Genomic DNA, 26,801 nt, shown 5'->3' with positions numbered 1-26,801 from the left:
GGCTGTTTCTTTTCCCAAACAGTGGCCAGGGTAGGCACCCCTCAAAGCACACTTTAAAAGAATAAATACTTTGGACCTGAGGTAGCAGGAAGTCCATAATCCATCAGGTGTAAAGTTGTGTGACCCAACAAGTAGTTTTCATTTTTGTTCCCTGGTTTCAGCCCGAATCAGACGTCAGTCCATAGGATGTATTATCTTTCCTCTACCCAAGCACAAGTAAACTGGCAGCAGTGTCATTCCCCTTTCAAAACTGGCAAAAGTGGAAATATGTGTTCATCAAAATTGGGCAGGCACCAGCTAGCACAGCAAAGAATAAAGAGGGCTTCTTTGTATGAAGACTGGATTTCTCCCGCTACAGACAAGCCCAGCCTACACACATCCAGCATTTAAGAGAAAGGATACCAAGTTTAACAGAATGATTTTCAGGCAAACAGAGGCCTTTGCATCTCCCACTTTAGAGATTAAGCAGAGGTGTGGTACACAGAACTTCTATTTTCTTATTTTGTCTGTGATACAATTTAACCACTATCTTCCTTGTGCTAGAGAGTTTGCAATTCCAAAATGAAGTTGTTACATTTAATTCTTATAAATGAAAGCCCTGTATTTCTTTTTGGCTTAAAGTAACCGGATCACTGCAGTATCCCATTCAACATATGCAATGGCTATTATACCGAAGGGTAATAAATGTGCTTATTTGTTATGATGTGATTGTGTGTGTAGAGTTGCTGTAGAAGTTCCCTCTGCAGATGACTAAACACCCTGATTACTTAGATGAATAATAAAGGATCCTGTCTTTCAAACAGATCTGCAATTGTCATACAGTATTTGTCAAAAGACCCATTCTGTCCTTAGTCGCATTTGCCTCATAAATGATACACAAATACAGTGTGCTCCTTTCAGTGATACTACTTGCACTTGCAGATGCCACTGTAGCTGTTACTTTCTCTTCTATAAGTCAGGCAGTCTTAAGTATTTTTAACGGAGTATACACAAAGGCACAATTCAGTGTGTCCTATTTAATGCAGCAAACTTGTCCATATTATACCAAAAAGAAAACTGCAGATGGCATTTAACAATGTACCAGACTCTCTCTCTTTTAGGAGAATGCTCTGTATATTTCAACTACAGTTGCTCAAATGAGTCCATCATTATGTTCATCTGTGTGCTTCTGCAGTAGCAAGATCCTCACATGGGGATTCCATAATCTCCATTTCATGCTGGAAGCCATTTTTCTAGAAGATGTCTGTACGACCATCATAGACCATCACACCTTCTCTTTGGCATAGTAACGGACAACTTCTCAAAATGTGAAGTGATTTTAACCTACCACTTTTCCACATGGCATTGAAATAGTAGGACTTACGAGCACTACAGCTCCCACCAGTGAAGCACACAGTAACAATATGTACGTATATCTTGTTTTTACTAACAGTACCCTAAGTAGCATATGGCCTAATCATAAAAAACACAAGATAATCAATAAACTACATGTGCAAGATCTAATTTCTAAAAGCTACAACAAGGAACAAATACTAAAGACTAAAAATAAAACAAGAACCTAGTTTCAACAAAAGTAAAAGATGTTGCACATTATAATTGGCCCAATAAGACTAGCCCTACATAATAAAAGACTAAATAAAGCCAGTTTATGACATGCTAAAGAAGGACATTCTAATGTCACTGCACTACTACAGAAAACAGATTACTCCTGATCATGCTGGGAAGAAACAGTCACTAAAAACCTGGAGAAATTCAAATCTTATTGCACTTTCTTTAAGAAAAAAAAGGGGGGAGGGAACAGAGAGGAAAGGGTCAAGGAAACAGTGAGAAGTACTGTAGTACCACATCTCTGTGGCCTTTCAACTTACTCATTCCAAGCATGTGTCAAACTGCTTGTATACAAAGGTCTCCCTAAGAAAACTTCCTCCACATTCTCTCACCTTTTAGAGCAAGGTGGGTTGGTTTAAATTAAGGCAATTTAATTCAGCAATTTAAATCAATTTGATTTAATGCAGCAATTCAAATCAAGTTTAACACTGAAGACTTCCAGTTGGGAATCTAGAGCACCTGAGAAGATAAAGCATCAAATTCCTTATGCAGTCTGAGTTTGTTGAAGTACAATGCAGCTGGTAATAGTATTCCTAGAAAGACTGTTTATGATTGTTACAGTCGGCTCTGCCTTCATCCTGCAATGGATATGAATAAGTTAGGGTCACATTGGTCTTAGGCATGGGCCCTCAAACTAAGGCCTGCGGACCAAATCCAGCCCACCATGCCCATTTAACCCACCCGCCCCCCCGCCCCACAGGTTTTGTACTTGCCATGTGTGTGCGTGGCTTGCTCGCGGGGAGGTCATTTTGGACTTGCTTGGAGAAAACGATCTCCTCATGAGCAAGCCAGCACCTCACCCCATGTGTGCCCCCCTGTCCCCGCCTCCCCTTGCGTGTGCATGCATGTGCTTTTGTGCATGCCCCCCCCCACTGGCCTGTGCCCCCCCCCCGGCACCACCTTGGCGGCCCGCGCCCACCACTGGCACCTGTCAACTGGCCCCCGTTGAAAAAGTTTGAGGACCCCTGGTATTAGGTATGTGAAATTTGGCATCAGAATATACCTTGTCTCATTGGGGTATACTGATGATTCTAAAAATGTCTTTAACAGTAGTGTGACTCCTGCCTATTTTATCCCTAGTTTTGGAATCCAATTCACTATTAGACAAATCCAGCTTTCCTAATGGGGCATTGATTATGACAGCAGAGCTCATGGGCATTTTAATAGTGCTCAGGTGGGTTAGGGACATAAGACAATGTTTTGATTCTGTTGGATTCTTTTGCAGGTTCTTCAAGTTGGTAGAGTAACTTGTAAGAATGTGCTAGTCAATGAATTCTGGTCTATGAACTCTGAACATATTATGAGAATTTGGTTGTGTTTTTGTTGGGTACTTGCTCATGTTGGTTTAGTGGGTAATGAGTCTGCTGATTTATCTGTGAAGAATGCTTTACAACATTCTGTTGCTGGAATGCATTTATTTATTTATTTTGGTCTCTCAGGGAAGTTTCTTTTTCAACTAGAGGAGAATGAGCAAGGAGTGGCAGTCTCAGTGATAATTGGGTGGCACTGGTCAGCAGTTTTTTTCTTCTCCTTTTTGTCCTCTCTTCAGTGATTTTTCAATTTTTAATCAGCCAAGTGGAGTGCAACAGGTTTGTTTATTAATGGTGTTGTCAGGCCATTGTACTGCTTGCTGCAACCTTTTTGGGACTGGCCAGGTTGATTCAGCCCTATGTGAGATGGGTGGGGTACAAAGACAACTGATAATTTAATTTGGTATTATCTGCAGTATGTAGAAGAGCAGATTCCTCCTTTGTATTTCCTTGCTACCAGGGGAATTCCAGGGGAATTCTTCTAGTGATTTGAAAGCTCTTGTGCAATGGTGCTCTTTTGCTTTCTAGTCTGGTTTTTGGAACTTTTCAAAGGCTTGTAATTTAGTTGGGGTTTTGTAAATTAAGGGTTTTTTTGTCACCAGTAGGGGGCAGTAATAGGAATGTTGGTCTTGCTTTGTCAAACACCAGAAGAGGAGGACTTCCAGTTAAGATGTTCTCTTGATTTTTGGCTTTTAAAATCTATTTCTTTGTGTTACCCAGATATTTTGCTTTAGCCTTCTCTAGGTTTTTTTTTTAAATTTATCTGCTTGCTGTGCTTTGGATGAAATTTTGATCATGGCTACACTGAAAATGAAGATAGGCATAGCAATTTCACCAACTCCTTCACAGATTGTTCCAGCTAAAAAGCCCCTAAAGTGGAGCCTGAAGGGGATGATGTTCCCCTGATGAAAAACATGTAATTACACTTGTTTCAGTAGGCTAAGCAGCTTGATCAGTTGCAGCTGATTCAGGATTCTATTAAAACTCTTCATGTCAATTCTATTGATGTTCACCTTAAACTGCTGGAATCCAGAGTTAGTATGTTGGAAGATCAGGTTAGAGATCATGAAATGCAATGGCAGATTCTCACAATGTAACATCTTTTCATGTTTCTCCTCTGGAAACTTTTCTAGGAAAACTAATTTGTGTGTCCTTGGACTTAGGGAATGGTTTTCACAGACTGCAAAGCCCCTTTTGGTAGTGTTTATAAATATGGCTTGGATTATTGCACTAGCACCACACTGTCAGTGTGATACTGATTGAGCCTATCATGTCCCTGGTTTCACACAAGGATCCATAGAGGAGCCTGTTGTTCAGTTTTTATCCACTTTGGGTAAAAGGGTTGCTCCATACAGCTAGGCAGAGAGGGATGCTTTGGTGGGCCTCTGCCAGCAATAAGATCATGCTTCATCTGGATGGCAACAGGTAGGTTTCAGACTAGAGAAGACAGTGCAAACAAATTTTCAACTTAATAAACTATCATATCCATTATGCAGCATTTTTTTTCTTACCTATCAAGATCAACTAAATTTCTCCTGATTGAAATGTTGATCTCCTGAAGCAGTAGAGTCATTTCTCACTGGCATCCATACAGTTTCTTTACTTGTGCTGTTGATACTTAACAAATTGAATTTAGTCTTAAGTTAGTCAGCCCTTGGCTGTTACCTAATACTTACACAGTTTAAGTAGATCAGATTCTGGATGTTTGGACATGTTTTATTTCATTCCAATTTTTCTTTCTCTCTCCATCTCTCTCTCCTTCAATTTCCCCTTATATATTTTTATATATGCTTCTTGTATTGTAAGTACTTAATATGCTTACAAGTTATATTAAGTATATATAACTTGTAAGCATATTAAGTACTTATAATACAATCCCATGGCAAACCTGGAAACTTATAGTTATCCAGTTCAGAAAGGGAGGAGCAGTGAGGGTAATCTCCACTTTCTGAGGTCCCATCCTACATTTTTCCCACCCAGCTGGAATGTTTCAAGATGGAGTGAAAGGAGGATAGAAAAGCATCAGGATAGTTTATATCCTGGCTTCTCCATTTTCTCCCCCTGCACGCCCCCTGAAGTTGCTTTCCCAATTTCAAAGAGCAGCCAGTGTGGTTCTTTCTATACCAGTTGTGAAGAAGTAGAGCTTTGAAGTCAGAGCACTGTATCTGGAATCTTGGGATCAGATATATTCTCTGGCCTTTCAGGTGTTGTTCCTGAGGATTGCCCCTTTAATAGAGGTTTACAAACAGATTAAAACACAATACCCAATTTCCTTTGCTACTGAATGCACTTATAGAAGTTGATCGGGTATATTGATTCATATTGACATTAAAGGTAAAGGTTTCCCCATGACATTAAAGTCCAGTCATGTCTGACTCTTGGGGCAGTGCTCATCTCCATTTCCTAGCCAAGGGAGCCAGCGTTTGTTCGCAGACAGTTTCCATAGTCATGTGGCCAGCATGACTAAACACCGAGGTGCACGGAATGCTGTTACCTTCCCACTGAAGGGGTACCTTTTTATCTACTTGCATTTATATGCTTTCGAACTGCAAGGTTGGCAGGAGCTGGGACAAAGCATGGAAGCTCACCCCATCCTGCAGATTCAAACTGTCAACCTTTCAATCAACAAGCCCAGCAGCTCAGCAGTTTAAACCACTGCGCCACCCACAGTCCCTTTTATGTTGACATTACTAGGGAACAAATATGATAGATACATCAGGTCTTAAGAACAAATGAAACAGGAAACTGGACCATCCCATTTTGCTTAATCAAGGGTTTACTACTTCAGCATCTGCATCTGAAAGGTTATGAATTTCAGGTTATATCTCATTCAGCAAAAGCTCCTATTTTGTGGCTATGAACAGCACATCATCTCTTTGATAAGGATTTGACTAGGTTAGCTAATTGATGGAGGTGTTATACGACTATCATTTTTATTTTAATACATGTTTTGGCAATGTTCAATAACTGGCTTTTTTTTGAATGAGGTTATTTTTATGCCTGAAACTTATACTGGAACACATTTTAAATACTGATGCAGACATCCTTTTAAATTATATAATTCTTTCCTAGAAATTAACATTGTCAGCATGTAAGGGATTACTTACATATAAATGGGTACAGGATTACAGGATGAGTATGAAAACAGTGGACAGTTTCCAAGTTGTTCCTTTCTGGTTCACTTTCTCTTGGTCAACCCTTACCCTCACAAAAAATAATGCAGCATGCAATAATGAAATGTTAATGACTAATAAGTCAGTGCAAGGTTGCTTCCCGGTTACTGGGATGAAAAAAAAAATCAATTTTACTGCCTTTTTTCAAAGTTATTTTAAGCATTTATTTTTATCTACCCTGTATCTTAGCTAAATCTTCTGCCTTGCTTGACCAAATATAATCACAGAAAAACAATCCTTTGTGGATTGTGCCTTTGCACATGTGACTTTAGTCAGTGAAAGTGAAATCGTGGAACTTTCAAGAAGCAAGAGCACTTAAGAGTTCTCATAGTCATTTTCATAAGATTAAAGTGAAAATTTTGACTGGTAGATTTAATATTTGATGAGATTTAGTTATACCTATATTATTTTTAAGTTAGAAATTTAGTATTTATGATGTTTTCAAGAAATAAAAACAATCTAAAATAAAAATCCAATCAAAATGTTTAAAAATCAAAGAAAAAGAATTTTTTTATTCCCCCTGACCTGGAACAAAGTAGGTACCAATGGAAGACATGACCTTTTTAGTGGTGCTGTGTCTACCGCAGTATCTTTGAGGCAACAAGTAAAGGCCTTTTAATTTTCATAGCAGGAATCCAATACATGCTTACTCAGCAATACCTCCTGCTGAATTCAATGAAGTTTACTCATAGTTATGTTTAGGATTACAGACTAAAACTTGAATGCATTCCCATTTTTGTTAACTGCATTTAGTGTTGCCTTTTATGTTTATCAACTATGCTATTGATTCTTACTGTTTAATCATGCTTTACATTATTGCTCCTAGTTCCCCAGAAATCTTCTTTTACAACAATCATTACTTACTCTCCATAAATATATTTTGTATATATTTTCCTGCCTCTCTGCCCTTCCACCTTCAGAACTCAAATGCACCAACAATAGCAATAGTCATATTCTCACCTCTGATATTTGAAATGAGTAATTTTAAAGTGATGCTGACATAAGACTAAATACAAAACTATTTTGTTTTTTAAAAGCACTGGAAATATTTTATTTCTATTTGTGTAGTTACCCTCTGAAAGCAAAAGTTTTTCTCATTCTCATAATATATGGTTTCTTCACATTAAAGAAAATATATTTGAATCAAAAAAACTAGAAACAATTTCCAAGTGAAAAAAATCTGTCATTTCCTTAGAGGTACATTAGGCCAAATATTTACTCACTGTAAAACATAATCAAACTTCTTTGATCCCTATCTGCTGGACAAGAAAGAAACAAATCTGTATGAACTCCATATTATTTCCTTCCAAAAGACATTCTGTGGGTTGCACTTCCTACTAACTCACTTTGGAGAAGCCACAGTGCTCCTGAGAGTTGATCAATTTATCTATGGATTGTTTCCCCTTTGGTTCCCCACTCTTGGCAGCTAGACTTGGCAGCCAGAGCCTCCCTATCTCCTTTCCCTGCTGTAACCATGAACCATTTTCCATTCTTTGCTGCTGTTTTCTCACTGCCTGCCCATTTTCATCCCAGGCATCTTAGCACCTTCCTCACTGCTTCCTGCAATCCATGGTTAGATTGATCACCTGGTTTAACGAAAGAACTCCTCATGAACCTGTAACAGCTCATTGGTTCACAGGGTAGCTTGCTGGAAAACAGCAAGCCCATCTGCAGCACCTAGTCTGGGTTCACATAACATGAGACCCCACCACAGCTAGTTACCCATGGGGATTGTTGTGTTGTGTGAGCCAAGTCATTGTATTCTGGTCCAAACTGGATGCTCTGCAATAATATATCAGACAGATGAATTTAACACAGTTTACCACACATTCACTACTGTTATGACATGTATTTTTAGTTTATCTTTTATTTAACTAAATTACTTTGGTGATTATTCTTAATGCTATAGCACTACAATAAATTGATTCTAGTTTTTTAACCCTTTTTTCAGTCACCACCATTTTACCATCTGTTTGATGGTTGCTAGTAAAAAGGATTTTTAAATCAACTTTTCAATTAGATGCCATAGCATTTTTTCCATTAAAGATAAGGCAGAAATAGCAGTTTCATACCAATGAAAAGGTCAATAAAATAGACAAGCAAAGCCAAAGCAAGGCACCCTTCACTAAAGTTATAGTGAATGTGTGTTGAGTTTCAGATGGCTGCTCAGCAAAATGGGACCATTCCCTTTCCCACCTAGAGCAGCTATGTCACCCTCAACAGTATGGGTGGAACATAGCAGAATGTAAACACAGAAGTGCAATACTTCAGATAGTGTGTGGAAAGTTGATTGAAATTTCCTTTGTAGCTTACATAGAAAGACCAATAACTAGTACTATTGGTCTATAACTAGTACTATTGGCTTTGATAATACTTTATTAGAATTATATTCAACATACATAATTCTACTTACATAATTCTTCTCCTGCCCTCTGTCTTATCCCCACAACAACCCTGTGAGGTAGGTTATGCTGAGTGTCTGTGACTGGCCCAGCATCACTAGTTGGCTCCATGGCTAAGTAGGGACTAGAACCCAGATTGCCTGCATCCTGGACCCATACTCTTAACCCCTACACTACATTGGCTCTCAAAGTTTTAAGGCAGACTCTAATCACTTTTAGCAGTTGCTGTCAAGCACTTTAAATGCTTTAGTATGCAGTGAAATGCACAGATGTTAAGATATCATGGGCATACCACCAGTATCATGCAGGCCATGATTTTTAACTTATGCATTCTACTCATAAATAGGTTGGGCCTGACCTAAAATGTGTTACATTGGTTTCTTTCCTTTCCCCACTTTGAGTTATTAAGAGGAGCACAATATAAAAAGGTGGAAAGAGGTAGCCCTCTACAGAGCCTTATTTTGTAGATAATTTCCTTGTCACATCTTTGGCTCCAGAGGTATTAATATAGAAGTAGACCTGTACAGTTTAAAAAGTGACTTCCTTATTGCAGGTTGAAATTAGATCTGAAAAACTGACATCTGTTATGGGTAAGCTATTTATACCTTGGGCTCACCTTGAATCCTGTTTTCAATATGAGACACATCTTTTCTTCATCTGTAATGCCAACTACAACAAAAAAATTAATGGATTAAAGTAGAAATATAACATCCTCCTATTTATGCCTGAAACCTACTAATGTAGAAGTATCTGAAAGTATTGTAAGGAATGAAATCCAAGCAATGACAATACCGGAGGCAAAGTACCAAGCAGCACCAGTTTAATACGTTCTGGCCAGACCGGGCACTCACCCCAAAGGTAGTGCACTGGGGAGCAGTTTACACAGCCTCTTACTGCCTACTTCACACGCAAAGTCCCTGCCCCCTTTCTCCCATTGGTGGGATACTGGCAGTTCACATTCTTCCCGTCCGCCTTCATCATACTACTCCTTGGTATGTTGCCCCCACCTGCTCATACGTCCCATGTTCATGTTAATAACCCTCTGAGTCATAGCAGGAGGCACCACTAATATGCATTAGCTTATTACGCAGCCGTACCTTGGATTCCAAGTACAAAAGTTTAATGCCATGTCTGCCAATTACATTTTGTAGTCTATGAGTTTGTGTTGGTCACAATACTCTTATTAATCACGAAGTGATCTGTATAGCTTTACCCATTCTAGTCCGTTAATCACAATACCTTTATTAATCACTAAGTGATCCATAGCTTTACCTGTTCTAGTTTGTTAGTCACAGTAATCTACTTCTCACAATCCACCCTTTTTCTTTTGGTTCTATCTTACTGTGACTAATTCTTCATCAGGTTTCCCTAAAAGTCCCTGTAGCATAGCCTTCTCAGCTTTGAACTCCTCATTTTTCAGCACCACTGAAAAGGTCATTATCCTTTCCCCACACTGGTTTGTTTGTGGTACTGGGGTCACCTGATAGATTCCACAGCTTGTTGAATTGTGTTATCAGGGGCATGAAACATGGCAGCAGCAGTAGCCCCGCAACTGCCATCAACAGTACGCCTCTCCATTTCAATAAGTCTCCACCAAACAACTCTCCCCGTCATGAGGATCACACTTTTTCGTACAGAAATTGTGTAGAGGAGCACAGTCAGGGCAGTGGGCACAAGAACAGCTCTCGCATCAGTAAGAGCACTTGCAAAACCAGCACATCTGAGAGCCAGGCAGTGTCGCCTAACCAACCCTCCCATGCTCAGTCTTTCAGAGCTTAAGCTTCAAAGGCCCATCACCAGGGTCCACTGCCTGCTCTTTTGGTGGTGGCACTGGTTCTTTCACCCTTGTGTTATGGGTCCACCCCTTTTCTTTTGTCCAGACAGCAGTTTCACTCATCAGTAACACCAGCAGTGGGCATTCCCATTCGAGTTGCAGCTTGGAGTCCTTCCAAGATTTTACCAGAACCTAGTCTCCAGTTTTGAACAGATGTACTGTGAAGTCCAGGGGAGCTGTTTGTGGCAGTAGTCCCTTCTCCCTGAGGGCAGATAAAGAAGATTTCCCCAGTATATAGTTCTGCAGAAATTTATCTTTTGACTTGAAACTTGGTAACTCCCCCACCTGCCCCAAGTGAGGCAATTCAAACAGCATTTCATAGGATGATATTCCTGTCTTTAATCGCTGCTTTAGGGTCTGACTTATCCCAGTTCCTTCATCCTTGCTACTTCAGCCTCATCATACTTAAGGCTTATAAAAAGGAACTTCAACCAAGGGGATCAAGTTCAGGATTGATCACTAATCCCAGAATGATCTCCCTTTACATGAATAATTGCCAATTTTTACAGTACTTGCACCAACTTCTCATGCACCAAAACTTTTCCTCTACTCATGATCAAACTCCTTTCCTGCCAAATTTTCCCAAAGGCATTTGCTAGCCCAAATACATCCCAATGCCACATCCGTTTTTAGAAATTGATCTACAAGAGCCTTAGCTCCCCAAAGGCTCCTTTCATGGAGTCTCTGGATTATTTGCCTAGCTAGTCCCTTAGATAGCCATTCTCAGCCATCAGACATTACCCATCTTCCAGAGTCTAGATTCTTCTCCGTTCCCAGTTCCTTCCTGCAATTTCAGGGCTCACTTCAGAGCCCGTAATTCACAAATTTGGACTTACCAGGAGGAGGACAGTCTCCCACTATCTCTCACCTGGTTCCCTTTTATTACTTTGTATCCATGGGTGCCTAAGAAGGAACTCCCAATGCTAATTTCATTAGGGTTATATAGAATAGGAAAGTGATTGGATACATGTCACAGCACATTAAGGAAAAGTTACATTTCACTCTAATTAGATGCCTTTGACAGGCCTTCCAAACTAAAGTTACCTTGAACAGACTGGCCAAGTTAAGTACAGGATTAGAGAGGCACTTTAGCAAGCCTATAAAACACAGATTCCCCACTAATGGAGTGGGGTCATCTGGTCTTCACCACTAGACACCGAGACATCTTTTGATGTGCTTATGGCAAGGCAGTGAGGTGAGATGGGAAGAATTGTTTTTCTGAGTACAGGTTAACAGAGCTTGCACTGGGGGTGACATTGTTACCACCAAAGCTTCCCCAATAGCTAACTTCCTGGTTTTCTAAGCCAATAGGGCTGTGGCTGCACAGGCTGTTTCCTCCATCCCTTTAATACAAGCCCTCTCTTTGATTCCCCTTCCTCAGTAAATACTGCAGTAGTAAATAAAAAAATGCTCCTATTCACCATAGCCTCATAAACTTTCCTTTAGCACTCTTTTCCACAGGGCACCTGAGCCCTTCAAGAGAAGATGTGCAGCATCATTTGCACATAATTCCAAGTTGAGTAAAAACATAGAAACAAAGTGAGTCAGAAAGGGGCACTCCCCTGGTCATCTTGTCTGACCCCCCCCCCCCCGGTTTCAGCCAGCTCTGTTCCTATAATCCACAACATGTGGTTGTCCAAACTGCTTCACTGATGGGCCTCAACCACCTCCCATGAAATCCATCCCATTCTCTAGGGGTTCCTGACCCTCAGAGATTATCTTCTAACACTTAACCTGAAACCTAGTTCCTGGAATTTTGTTTTATTGAAATGCAGCCTGCCCTTCAGGCATTAGTCCAATTAGTGCTGTGAAACAAACTTATCACCTTTTTAGAATCCTCTGGAAAAACTAGGATTCTGATTCTTCTAATTACGTAACTCAGAGGTGGCAAATGGTTGTTAAATGCACACAAAAACATTAACACAAACCCAGGCACAACCTGTCACAGTGGCATCTGCGCTTTCTTGCTTTTAAGTTATGGCCTGCTCACTCTCGAGTCCAATGCAATAAATTCTTGCAGGGAGAGGCATCATGCCCCCCCTTTTTTTTCCACAAAGTGTTCCAGTTTTCCTTCCAGGCCTCACAAGCACCAGCTGCCTGTGGTTTTAAAGATAAATCAGTATCGGTCCTCCTCGGCTTCGTCTCTACCTCCCCTCCAATACCTTCTACCAAAAATCTCAGTCCAGCTAGGAGAGCTCTCCCTGCAAATTTCCTCCCCCAGTACAAAATCACACCACACAATGGTTGTACCATGTTCATATTTTACCTGAGCAGGTTCAAATATTTTTGCTTTTACCAGATTACCTCCCACTCCTTGAGCTATCAATTCCCCTTTTCCCAATTTAATTCCATCTGGAATCATATTCATTGTGGAGTAGGTAGCTCCAGAGCCTACCATAAATGCCATGCCTTTCCCAAATGGTCCCACTTTCAAATTTATCAAAGGTTCCCAGTGGGTCCTCCTATGAGGAGACCCCTGACCTTCCTAATTTTGTCCATATTCATGAGAGAAATCAACCTCTCCTTTCCTCTCAGCTCACTCAGGGCACTCCCGTTTAAAGTGCCCCACCTAGATTCCTACAGAGGCTGCTTGTAACCAAAAATCAGCATAGTCAGATTCTTCTTGAGAGAAAGGGTCCTTATTATTTACATAAATGTTTAGGGCCTAACATAACATCCCTCATCTGCCCCAAATCGGAGCCAGAATATTGCTGGGGGTCGAATACTTTCTTTTGTCCACACAAAACAACAGTAATTAATCATCTTTTCCCTAAGGGTGTAGGGAAGTTCTTCCCAATGTTTCAACATCCGTCCCAAGGGACTGTTGGGAGGAATTTGGGATAATTTGCCCCCGTTCTTGCCCTCCTCAGACTTGGCTTTGGATCCTGGAGATCCCATGCCTGTCTTCCAGATCTTAGTCCCTAGTAGGTCATGAGCAGAACCTATTCTCGTCCCTAGTGGACTTAACACTCGCTAGTTTCTCTCAATTTTCCTGAGGCTTCCAGTCAGTCAACCAATGCATCTACTTTGTCCTTCTCCGGCCGTCCTCCTCAAGGAGGATAGGAACCGTGGATCTGGACTCCGCACTCACTTCGTACTCCTTTGTACATCTCAATCACTTTCTCTCAAACCTCACACAGGGGGTTCTCCCTCCTTCCCCAGAGGTTTCCTCCCCCATGTTCACCACCAAGGCAGTACTAGGAGTCCCACTCACTTCTTACCTTGGTCCGTGCACAGAGTTGCCTGGCGACCGCAGCGTTGGAGCCTATCCATTGGTCCCACCAACAGAGCCCCTCCCCGGCTGCTTCTCTTTGCCCCCATATTTCGTCCAAAATTTTAAATAGAGCCGCGCCTAGGAGGTCCCTCCACCTGACCTAAGCCGCCGAAATCGGCAGGACGCGTCTCCCTGGTGCAGGCTGGAGAAATACTCACCCAGGATGAGCCATTATCCCGGACGAGCCCCCAACTGTTAGGAATGAAATCCAAGCAATGACGATACGGGAGGCTAAGTACCAAGCAGCAACAGTTTAATACGTTCTGGCCAGACCGGGCACTCACCCCAAAGGTAGTGCACTGGGGAGCAGTTTACACAGCCTCTTACTGCCTACTTCACACGCAAAGTCCCTGCCTCCTTTCTCCCATTGGTGGGATACTGGGAGTTCACATTCTTCCCGTCCGCCTTCATCATACTACTCCTTGGTATGTTGCCCCCACCTGCTCATATGTCCCATGTTCATGTTAATAACCCTCTGAGTCATAGCAGGAGGCACCACTAATATGCATTAGCTTATTACGCAGCCGTACCTTGGATTCCAAGTACAAAAGTTTAATGCCATGTCTGCCAATTACATTTTGTAGTCTATTAGTTTGTGTTGGTCACAATACTCTTATTAATCACAAAGTGATCTGTATAGCTTTACCCAGTTCTAGTCCGTTAATCACAATACCTTTATTAATCACTAAGTGATCCATAGCTTTACCTGTTCTAGTTTGTTAGTCACAGTAATCTTCTACTTCTCACAGTATGATAAAGCAGGGGATGAGGGAAGGGAGGTACCCAGGTAAGGGAAACAGTTTGACAGTTGATGCAGAGGGACTGGGAGAGAAGGAAGAGCTGGAATGTGGGAATCATAACTGACCAAGAGGTTAGCTAACCAGTTTTCATGAGACAGAAGAAAATGCAGCTGAAGATGTTGAAAATAATTTCATGATACAGGGGACAAAAAAAAAAAAAAGAAAAATCCCCTAACGAAACCCACTCCTAGCATTCAAAAATCACCTGTTATTTGGATCTAGATATGATCCTGCAACATGGGAAACATTACAGTCATTATCTTTTCAATGCAGCCTTCCCTAACTTGTGCCCTTCAGATGATAGCTGGGAATGCTGGTTGTTGCAGCCTTTCCTGTTTTTACTTACACTTATTAATCATTTGACTGTAGAAGGCATGTCTACTCCTGGATGAGGTATACTAACCTCTCCATTACATCTTGTAAGACTATCCTGTGTGAAAGAATCTTGAGGTGAAGGCCATCAAAACCACTTCCTTGATTTGCTAATAATTCCTGCATTTGCTGTTTCCCTACACCCATGTTCAAATGGCTATTTTTGACTCTCTATTTTTTAAATAGGTATGTCCAGCTCCATAATCTCATATTCTATTTTTATGTTCGTCCACTTCCTTTAAGTTTTATTTACTTGTTTACCTTAATGGATATATACAGCATGTCCACTTGGAAGAATGTGCATTTAGCTACATTGTGACAGAATGAAATACAAACTCAGATAATACTCATTTGTGAAAAACGGCTTCAGAATATAAAGCAACTACTTATCCACAACCTCTGATGCGATGCTTGATTACCAAAGGTTTCTTGAATCACTCACTGTTTTTTAAAGACAGCTGGGTTCAGGATGGACCTACTCTACTGGTGCGGGCAGAACAAGAAGCATACATGGCCAAAGGGAACACAGGCTGTACTGGAGCGCTTGAGGGTTCTCTTCGTCCAACTTACTTAAAGGGCTGATGTGCGAGGCCATGACTGCTATGTTAAGAGCCTCTGGCATGCCCGTAAAACAAGCCAACCCCTCCCTGATAAGAAAGTACAAGCCCTTCTCTTTCGAAGTAAACCGGCCGGCCCAGACTTCGGCCTCCTTCCTAAGATTGCGAGCAGTCAAGCGGCTAGCGCACCCGTCCTTGAGCGTCACTCCCAGAGATCCTCCCCTCGCCCCACATGCCAAAGCAAGGCAGCACCGGGTTGAGCACTTCCGGGTCGGCGAGGAACGCTGCGTGACGTTGCTGAAGCGTTTGGTAGCCTTGCGCCTGTTATTGTTTCTGCTCCCTCGAGCCGCCTCTGTCGCGGGCCTCAGGACGCCTTGAGCCCCTTTAAAGACTCCCTCCCCGCGAAATAGAGGGGAACCGAAAGGGAAGGCGCTTGCGCGGACGCGAAAGGCCGGCGTGGGAGGGTGTCGGCGAGAACTGTCAAGAGGAAGGAGGCAGTTGGAAGGAGTGGTTGGTCGCCAACGGTTTCGAACCTTCCGTAGTCTCGAGCCCTGACACCGAGGGCCGGGGGGGTGGGCACAACGCCGTGTCAGTGAGGAGCGAGTAGCCTAAAAGGAGGAGGCGGCGGCCGCAGAGATTGGAAGGACATGGCCTACGCGTATCTCTTCAAATATATCATAATCGGGGACACAGGTAAGGAGACCCCCCGGGGAGACTAATGCTGTGGAAACGGGGAGCACGGCCTGCGCTTTGAAGCCGCCTGCGCAACGCCCCGCCTCGGCTGCCCCATTTCCGCAGTGTTGGCTGCGCCGACGTGGTAGTGACTGTGCTCAGGAGGGGGAGGTGCTCGGCACAGGGCCCCGCCCGCGGCCTGGCTCCGAAGAGCTTGTGAGGCCTATGCTTAGGCGTCAGCAATTCTGGAGCTCTTGCTTGTATAAAGTCGCCGTTCCTGTCCACCAGAATGCCTACGGCGGTGGGAGGAAACGAGGAGGAGACGAAGCCTGCACCGATTTGGGCGGAAGCGAAGTCTTATAACTGGGTGGGGTTGTCATTGGCCTCATTTGCTGTGAATCTCTTAGCCACGCTAAACACTTCGTAGAAGTAAAAGTGGGAGTGGTGATGACGCCCCTATGGGTTCGGAGCGTTTGAAAACGCCCTGGGGCCGTCCGGCAAACTTCTCATCTAGGCCTCCACCAGGGGTGGAGAGCACGATCCCAATGGCTTGTTTAAGGATCGTGCTAATTAATCAGCGTTGTAATATGTAAGCATTCTCATCATCTGATTGAACGTTTCCCAACGGAAGTGGTTCTACAGCTCAGTGGGCAGCTGTTTAGTGCCAGGTCCCCTTCCCCAAGCGGTTTTGTAAAGTTGATTTAGTGTGCTGTAGTGATTAAGAGAATTGATCCATGGATCACGAAGTTTATATCTCCCTTCTGCTGCAAGCCTTTTAAGTGTCTCTAGGCAAGCCTCTCTTTCCAGTACGGGCATAATTAGCACTGACTTGACTTACAACTTGAGGATTGCAACTAGGTAAAGTATGATACATATTGTGACTACTTGAAAATACTTTTTATATATATTTATATAATTATATTTTATAATGTGTAAAATCCAACTCTTTTCAACTGCCTCCTTTTGGCTTTTCCCACCTCAAGTGAGGTATTCCTAAACTTGATACCATTTCTTCTGTAATGATAAGTCACATGATATCCTTCCATAGCCATAGGTTATTGTGTGGAAATTGTCAGTTGTAGGTTGCATGGAGGGGTTTCCACTGTAGCCATAGTTATGAAAGCAGTTGAATTAAGTAATATAAAAGGGACGTATTCCTGTCAAATCCATTGCAATGCAAGAAAGAATACATCTATAACACTGCTGTATAAGTATGTGTAAAACAGTTTGTGTCATAAGAGGTACATGTATGTGCCCCATTGAACACATTAATGTACACTGAGCTAGTAAGATTGGTTGAAGATTTTTGCAATTGATAGCTACAGCTGAAAATACTTGTAGTATTGTGAGGAATGGTCCTAAGACATTTATGACAGGTGCATGTTTGGAGATTCTGGATTCTTCTCATGAGCTCCTTTCTTAGGGCACAATACTACACATGTTTAGACAGAAAAAAGACCTATAATTCCAATCTGGGGACTTTTTCAGTCTAAACTTGCATAGGATTGCACCCTTATTTGTTCTGAAGTTAGTGTTTCGCTTAAACATATACTGTTTCCAACATCCTGTTTAGAAAAAGATGAAAATACAGATATCACTTAGTTTTTTCTTTTCAGTGCTGTATTAAGACTTCATTCTATTAAAATCTAAATTTCTCATGCCTTAATTCATAATTAGATGTAGGTCAATCTTAAGGTAGCTATTTTAAAATATGAATGGGGGGTTAAAGGCAGTGGTATGAGCATATTTGCAGTTTAATGGTATATCTCTTCACTGATTATTGATTTTTAAAGAATTTATTATTGCTCTGTTGTACTATCTAGAAATACTTAATACCACAATATACTGCATCCTATGAGAATAAGCTGTGTTGGGCCTTGCTTTGCTTTAGAATCAGGCTGCATGGGATCATTATTTCTTGTTGCTGGTAGCCTTTTCATCCAATAAATGCACAGTAGAAACATGATCTTTAGGACCTATGCACTCTGATTTCAAAAGAAACTACAAGCACATTAGTCAGGCTGGATTAATTAGTTAAGGGCACAACTCTGTATGTTTAGACAGGAAAATTGCCCTATAACCCCCAGCTTTCCCCAGCCAGAATGCTGACAGTTGTAGGACTGTCTTAATATGCAAATGATTGCACTCTAAATTTGTTAAAACTTACTGGGAAGAAAGTTCTGTTGAATCATATCTATAAATTGGCCATTGGTTGCCTGTGGTGAGGAGAAATATGACCACGACTATACGCAACAAAATTGTCTCTGCTATGCTGTTTCAATTGTTTAAATGTAAGAAAAACAAACAACTACCAAGCTTGTCTAATACATTTTTGCATTTAATGTAATGTAAACCACACAGAGCCTTTGGGAATGGGGCAGTATATAAAAATGAAGATAAATAAATTTAGCCCCTTTATTATTAGTGAATCTTTGAAATGTAAACATGTATGTGGGAAAAATAAAAGTACTGGAATATTTTCTACCTCATATCTCTGGTTACTTTGACAAAGTGTCTCATGATATCTTGATTAGCAAATTTAGCTCAAAGTGGGCTAGATGGAAAAACTATTAGGTGGATCCATGGTTAGCCATAATATTGGACTCAAAGAGTGCTTATCTGTGGCACTGTGTCAAACTGGAGAGAGGTAATGAATGGGGTACATTAGAGTTTAGTCCTGGCCCCCATGCTCATGCTCTTCATCATTTTTGTAGATTTAGATTAGATGAGGGGGTTCAGAGAATGCTTATTAGACTTTCAGGTGGCACAAAATTGGGTGCAATACCTAATACCTCAGAAGACAAAAAGATTTCAAAATGGGTATCATTTTGATAGGTTGGAGCACTGGGATAAAATCAAAAAAGAAATTTAATGGGGACAAATGCCAAATTCTGCACCTAGGACAAAGAAACTGAAAACATAATTACAATATGGGGAGTAGTTGGCTCAACAATACTACAAGCAAGAAGATCTTAAAACTATTCATTGAATATGAGTCAACATTGTGATGCATCTGCAAAAAAGGCAAATGCTACTTTGGCTTCATTAATGTTAGGCCTCATCTTGAGTCCTGCATCCACTTCTGGGCAACCAAAGGCCAATTTTAAGAAAGATGCAGACAAACTGAAAAAGGTTCGGAGGGAGGCGACAAAGATGATCAGGGGAGTGGAAACAAAACTCATGAGAAGGCACTGGAAGAATTGGGCCTTGAGAAGAGAAGACTAAGGGAAGATATGGTAGTACTCTTTAAGTACTTAAACGATTATCATACAGAAGGACACAGAATAATGTGCTCAAGTTACAGGAAGCCAGTTTCTGGCTGAATGTCAAGAAGAGCTTCCTGGCTTTTAGAACTATACAAAAATGGAACCAATTATCTAGGGAGGTTGTGGTCTCTCCCACACTGGAGGCATTCAAGATGCAGCTAGACAGTCATCTGTTAGAGATGCTTTAACTTGTAATCCTTCATTGAGCAGGGTGTTGGACCTGATGACCTTACTGGCACCTTCCAACTCCACTGTGCTATAATTCTATAATTTCCCTATAATGAGCAGATACGCTAGAATATTGGGTGGTGTTTTGGATGAATGGTGGTGTAGTGAGGTCTAAAATTTCTGAGCTGTGTCTTATGAGCCAAGCATGTGAGAGAGACCCAGTGTGGTATGGTGGTTAAGTGCTTGGATCTGAGACTCGGGTGCTTTGGATTCCAATACTCGTTCAGCCATAGAGCCAAACTAGATGACTTTCAGCCAGTCACAGTCTCTCAACCGAACCTACCTCTCATGGTTGTTGTGGGGATAAGATTGCAAACAGGAGGAGGATAATGATATAAGCTGTTTTGAGTTCTTTAAAAAAGAAAAAAGTGGGATCTAAATCTAGTAAGTAAATAAATAGGTTCTCTACAGAGTTTATTCTGTATACATCTGTACTGCAAAGGTTACGTGGCAGACATGCAGAGGTTCTGCCATAGAACAAGTTGGTGTGCTTTGGGACAGGAGAGAAATCTCTTAATCATAAAATAGTAGAATTGGAAGGGGCTAGAAGACCATTGGGTTCAACCCTTTGCTCAGTACAGGACACTGAGTTAAACCATCCCTCTGTTTACTTTCCTATAATTTGTTTGGAAATAGTGTGTCTTTAATTTTCTTGCTTTCTCCCTCTCTTTCTCTGTAATGCTGCCACCAATTTTAATTCCGATCTTATTTGTTTAACTTTTCCTATGATACTGTGCCCTAGCAATAATACTCCTTATGTGGTCCTGAGGATGAGACACAGGTATTCAAACAGCCTATGACTCTGAGTTAACAGTAAACAAAGTAAAACTTTATTTGTACAAGAAGTTCTATAACTGATTTTTTTAGTAAACAAAACAGTGCATATTAACTTCTGACTGAGGTATTGCACTCTTTTTGCCCACAAACACCCCTTACTCTCAGTTCTTCTTTTCTCTTTTGAATGTACTTTGATCAATCTTTATTCTATTTATCTCAGTTTACTCTTTCCCTTCTGCACTCAGGTTTCTGTCAGCTTCTGTCTCTCACACCCTTATAAAAGTTGACAATATTAGGTTGTGACCCTCCCTAAGTTGCTAATATGTCTTCTAAGTATTTCCTTTCCTTTCCTTTTGAATCTTAAATGCCTTTCACAGCACTATGTGGCATTCTAATGAGAAGGCTGCCTCTTAAGATTCTGCAGATGGCTGAGTGAACACAACTGTTAAATGCTGACAGACGGATAGTATATTTCTCTGCTCATGTACCAACCAATCACCTCACTTACTCATCTCCCTCTTTTATACCCCACTTGCTCTACCCCCTTTTAACATTTAAAGGGACACACTCATAATGCTTTAAATCATTATACTCTCAGATGACTGTCCAGTTACATCTTGAATGCCTCTAGAGTGGGAGAGCCCACAACCTCCCTGGGTAAATGGTTACATTATCATACTACTCTAACATCCAGGAAAGTTTCCTGATACCTAGCGGGAAGCTGACTTTCTGTAACTTGAGTCTGTTATTTCATGTAAATCAAAGTAATATATCAAAGCAGTGATAGATGGCTTGGTGCTCTTGTCAGTTATCAAAAATCTCTACAGACAGATGAACTATGTCTTTTTTCTGGAAATCAGTGAACTGTTTTTAAAATGCTGTTTTAAAATTTCCTATACCTAATTCCATTACTACAAATCTCTTAAATTTGGGATTCAAAGGAAGCAATAGTCATGAATATGACATTGATATGATAGACTTAATAAGGTCTTGGTATAGGAAAAGAACTGACAATATGCAGAATATCTTCAAATACTTGTCCAGAAATACATTCTGGTAGTCTTTTAAGCCTCTTGCTCTTGAAACCTAGTGTCAAGTCCTTGTGCAACATACTGACCTGCTTTTCATGATATAACAGTGCACTGTGACTTAATTTGCCTGTGAGGGCTGTTGCGTCATGTGGAGAGTCTGTAGGGACTGTTTTTGTATGATGTCTGGCTTGCTGTAACTTACTGTATCATGCAAACTTAGCCAGTAGGGGTTGTTTGAGAGTTACACAAATACAAGTTAAACATTCAAAAGCTGCCTGGTATGTACCATAACCAACCATGGAATAAACAAGTTACAGTAGGCATGTAAATTGGGCTGCTCTCTGAGGTTGCCCTCATGTCACATTAGTCTGCCGCTGGTTATTTAGCCCATTTTGTGGCCACCATTTGGGATACGGAACTCCCATTCAAAGGTTGTCATGTTGTATGAATCCAGCAAGCATAGCTTATGTGAGGCCAAGGATAAACAACCTGTGTATAAACCCATGGTGTATGTTGGAATTAGACGGAATTTGTTTAATTCTTACATAACCCATGCTCATAAGGTTCATACAACATGGCAACCCTTGAGCAGTAGCTGAATATGTAGCTACTGCCTATGGGCACTGTTGCTCATTAGGGGTTAAATAATCCACAATAACACATGGAATGTCATTTGAACAAGGTCCCCTTTCATCTTACCCTCTTCAGATTCCTTGGCTTTGTCCATGATGTGAAATACACTATCAAGGAACAATTTAACCTATCAAAAAGTTGGGGTTTCTTATCAATCATGCAGACTTTTCTGTTACCTAAAGTCTGAAACTTGAAACAAAATTTGAGAATAGGAAGCTTTGCTCTTGCAGGTACTGATTCTGTTTAGAGTAATATACTTGAATAATGTGAATCTTTTCACCAGTATTTTCTATTTTATCTGCTTGGATGGAGCAGGATATAAATAGAAGTACACAGTAGTTTATTTTTGCCTGTAGGTTTTTTTTTGTGACATTTGCAGCTCTCTCTCAAATCAGGAAGTGGGGCCTTCAATGTTCAGTGGGGCTTAGTCTTATAGGTATGCACCAGATTGTAGTATTAAGAGATTTAACTAGTCAATCTTTTCTACTCCATACATGCCTTGATAGAAATGGTTTATTTTTCAAACTTTTTGAATTAAAAACATTAATTTCTTCAGGATGATGATGACTGCCTTGATTCTTAAAAAAAAGTAAGCAGAGTTCCAGTTTTCAGTTACATTTTTCTTTGCTTTCCACAGCTACTCTGAGAGCTAGGGAATCTCTTGAAAGGGAGGGGGATTAATTAGAAATCAAAGGTTGACACATCCTGCACAGGTGTAAGTGCTTTTGTTTTCTCTGGGGTACCAATGGATCCCACCAATGGATATTTAACACAAATAATAAAATCCTGCTTTGTTAAGTACAGTGTTCTAGTTTTCCTCTCTCTCTCCCCCCTTTTCCAAACTGGCAGAAATGAAGATATGCTTATATACCTCGGTACAGAACCATTTTTAACACTAGGTATATTTGTTGTTATTACTTGCTCAAAATGAATGGCATTTATGCTTTTAAATTTAAAGTCCCAAGCACTACAATTTTAAGTGCTAAGTTTTACAAAAGAAAGTGCTACGTTTTACAAAATTTTACATTCTTGAAGTAAGTTAAGGAAGTAAAGTTTTTAATGCTTGTTTGTTAACTTATCTAGTCATTTACAGCAGGTAACTATATTAAAATCTATTTTTCAGCAGAACAGTTAAAAGGTCATTGTCCATACTGCTGATGGAAGGAGCGATCCTATGGCCCCTAGACATTATCTGAGGGTATTATATGATATTTATTTATTTATTTATTTAGCACACTTATATGCTGCCCCATTCGCCAGAGCCTTGGGGCGGCTTACAAACATAAATAAATACATAACATTAATGCCATTATATAAAGTCGGAGACACCCTGGCCAAAATTGTTAAAATGAATAAATAAAATCAACAATTAAAATGACATTTAAATAAAAAGGTCTTGGCCTGGTGCCAAAAAGCAAATAATGATGGCGCCAGGTGGACCTCTCTGGGGAGGTAGTAGAGATTCCCTATCTGGGGATAGTGGAGTTTCTTACCCACCCAAGTTTTGTGACAGCATGCCATCCTTGGAAAGGGAGCATAGGAATCAGCTTCCCCTGTCAGAGCGAGCATGAATTTTGCTAGCTGGCCTGTGAGGTCAGAAAACTAATCAATCAATCTAGAAAAAAGTGAGAAGACAGGACAATGGAGAAGCCAAAATATAAGCTATCCTGCAGTCGCCTTCCCTTCCCTTCTGAAATACTGTTGTTGTTATTGTTGTTAAATTTCTATAACACTCATAGCTGAAGCTCTCTGGGTGGTTCACAACATTTTAAGTCACCCTTCCAGATTTCAACCAGCCTGGACTTGCTTAGCTTCCAAGATTGGGGAGGATCAGGCACTTCAGGCTGTTCTAGATGGGCAAAAATTTTGCAAACATATGGAACAGTCAGAGAACAGGGTTTCAAAATTTGCATTTGTTCTCTCACCCTGTTGGCTTCAGCTTGGCATGGCTTTGAATGTGGAAGCCTCCAAGTTTGGAGGCTTCCATTTTGCAAGGGCACACAACTTGTAGAACTGTGCAGTACAGCTAAAACAATGTTACTTTGCTTCCAGAACATACTGATATTTGGACTTTTAATTACTGCTGGAAGAAGTGAATTCTAGAGGTGAAGAGCAGCAATTAGAGCTGGATCTTTGTTGTGGGATCCATGTACTGCTAGCACGTCACTTTAAGGTGATATGAGCTTTCCCATGAATTTGGTGGAGAAACAAAACAATTTTCTATAGGGAAGCTTCACTTCATACTCTGCCAAGGATGAATGAACCCGCTGTGAAATGATAATTTGAGCACTTGTTGCAATATCCAAGTATATAATTCATTTTTCAACTCTAAACTCTAATTTAATTAAAAATGTGCTAGCTTTTATTAACCACATGCCACATCACACATTCATACTTTCCTTTCTCTCTTATCCTCATAGTCTGTTGCACCCATCTCACACTGTTAAGGAACCCTCTTCGTATCCCTGCAGAGACTTTCAGGGCTCATCTGAAAGGGAAATTTTCCTTTCATAAGCTTTCTTATATTTATTTTAGGATCCAAGCCAATATATTTGTGGTCAAGAGAAGAAAGAGCTTATATCAGGATTAAAACTGTGCTTCAGTGTTAACTATAGAAGAACCAAGACACAACTAGTAAAAACTCACAGCGGGCTAATACAGATTTGTTACTTTTACAGAACTGACCTGACTTTAATCTTCTGACTGTTTCAGTTACACACAAACTTGCACCCTCAAAGTTTAAGTATTCAGTACTTTGGGGGAGTAATTTCAATTAGCAACAAAACTACATTGCAACTTAGACTCTGAAAAAAATACAGCCAATAACATGGGGCTGCACTTTATATGGGAAGTAGTTACAGCCTCATTGGAAAACTCAATTCTCTCTTTGTCTCTTTGGAATAGGAGGGAGAACCCATTCAGGCTTAAAAAGTGCAGTAGTAGGCCAGTTGTCCTTCTGAGACTTTATAGATCAAGGTATTTGTAGCAACTTTATTACAGCATTCAAGTACAATAATACATGTTAATTATTGAATAACGTCACCCCACCTTAGGTCTGGTGATAGAGCCAGCTGCTTACATCCATCTTCTCACAGCAATGTTCCTAAGAAGAGTCTTGAGAGGGTGTGCCAAGCCAGCAAACTTACCAAGTTTACCTGTGCTCAAAGTATTGTTCAAACTGTTCTGGTACTCTGACAATGCATCACAATCAGATATTCCCCTTCTTTAAGAAGTCCTGGCTTGCTTACCAGCTTGGATTTTATTGACTTGCCATAGATGCATTGAAATAGGTAGAAATGTTTCACTGGGTTTAAATAAAATCTTCATTGTATCAAAAATGTTTGTTTTGTGCAGGAATTACAATTTGAGAGACTTTATGGAGCCATTTGAATTGTATATTACTCTGTGTATATTGTGTATTGCTCTGTGTATCCATTTAAATTACTTGGTTTCTCAGGTATCAGTTGTGCAGCTGAATGTCTGAAATTGTTTTGTTAACACTTTGTATCTAAAAGTTTGGTCTATTTTTATTCTTTGATGGTTCATTCATTAGTGCAAGTTGCCACCTCATGCATGGTCATAGTTAGTATGCATGAACCAATTCTATAATGTACTAAAAAATGAGGTAAAAACATTATTTTCACAAGTGTTAGAGTCTTGCATGAGACAGTTAAGCCCAAATCAGAAAAGGCTGCTCTTGTGCATGATCTCTTTTGTTCCTAACTAAAGACAGTTGTATGTACCGTTGCTTTGCGTATAGTTTCTTTCACTAGAGCTCGAAAATCCCATGTTCTCACATATCCTGGCAATTACTTGTGCATGTCTGCACAAGACTGATTAAGTAGCTGTTTTCTTCCATTAATGGTCATTTGATTCTAGCCCTTGTTTGAAACTCTAGGCAGAAACAGAATAGTTCTTAAGCTATAAAGGGTTGCAAGAGGTAGAATAGAAAAGGGCATTGCTCAGAACTACAAAGAATGTGTGGATAAAATTTCTGCATATTATTTTGAGTCAGTGTTATAAGTTTCCAGAATATATAGAACTGGATTTTTTTCCAGAAAAAAATTCTAATGTTCTAAATAACATCTGATTTAGGATGATTTTACTATCTGACACACATTCCCCTTGGATTGCACATGAAATATCACAAATTTAGTAAACCAAACTAAAAATTTAATGCATGTCAATTTTATGTGCAGTATAAATATATCAAAAGTATTCCTGATAGTTACACAAATATTAAGTGAACTATTTGCTTAAGGGGAAATTAACTTAATGAAACAATATAGTTTACATGTTCTAGTCACAGATTCAAATCTTTATGTGGAAATTATTTTATTGGAATATAAACTATATAAAGACTATCATGTATTACTTTGTTTATATTTAACAAAAATCAGTGTACACCTGGACACTGTTTTTAGGACATATGAGAGCTGATAACATGTAACTGTAGCACTTTGTCAGATCAGATACTGATCTGATCCATTTCAAGTTTCATTTTTGTTTAAAACATTTTTATGTTGAAAAAACCTGATTCAGAACAACTGGTTGAACATTCTCTTTCACCAAAGAATGGATGTAGATCTGTGGACACAGACTGTGAGGAACTTTGGAGGGAGGGTGCTGTTGCACTCATGTTTGTGCTTGAGGTAATGCATGGACAACTCTGGCCACTATGTGAACAGAATGCTGGATTGTTGGTCTGATCCAGCACAGGTGAAATAAACCGTAGGCACAATCTTAGTTTTTGTTTTCATTTGTTAATGAAGGGTGTTAGCGATAGAAAGCAACTACATCATGTATAGGTCTGGTCCAGACCTAGCCAGGAGGCAACTGTATTGTGAACAGAAAAGTATTGTCA

General features: G+C 40.3%; 1 protein-coding gene and 1 long non-coding RNA gene across 3 annotated transcripts in view; one reads left to right on the top strand and one right to left on the bottom strand.

Moving 5' to 3' along the window:
* Positions 1 to 1,001: 1,001 nt before the first annotated feature.
* Positions 1,002 to 15,595, bottom strand: LOC123020274. Of its 2 annotated transcripts, XR_006414039.1 has the most exons (4): positions 15,216 to 15,595; positions 9,110 to 9,162; positions 4,430 to 4,535; positions 1,002 to 2,186 (listed from the first exon to the last, which is right to left on the bottom strand). It is a non-coding gene; the product is annotated as an uncharacterized LOC123020274 (long non-coding RNA). The 2 variants fall into 2 exon arrangements; XR_006414038.1 differs by lacking the exons at positions 9,110 to 9,162; positions 15,216 to 15,595 and having other exon boundaries at positions 4,430 to 5,302.
* Positions 15,596 to 15,648: 53 nt separating this feature from the next.
* The window catches only part of RAB2A (RAB2A, member RAS oncogene family), a 42,623-nt gene continuing 31,470 nt past the window's right edge, over positions 15,649 to 26,801 (top strand). Inside the window, exon 1 of the mRNA XM_044423737.1 lies at positions 15,649 to 16,023. Within this exon, the coding sequence (XP_044279672.1) occupies positions 15,978 to 16,023 (46 nt within the window). The 5' untranslated portion in view covers positions 15,649 to 15,977. The remainder of the gene's footprint in view (positions 16,024 to 26,801) is intronic.

The sequence above is a fragment of the Varanus komodoensis genome, unplaced genomic scaffold (assembly GCF_004798865.1).
Source record: "Varanus komodoensis strain SLA01 unplaced genomic scaffold, ASM479886v1 scaffold14_1, whole genome shotgun sequence".
NCBI lineage: Eukaryota > Metazoa > Chordata > Lepidosauria > Squamata > Varanidae > Varanus > Varanus komodoensis.
The sequence above is the reverse complement of the archived record's forward strand: the minus strand, read 5'-3'. Positions and strand labels throughout refer to the sequence as shown.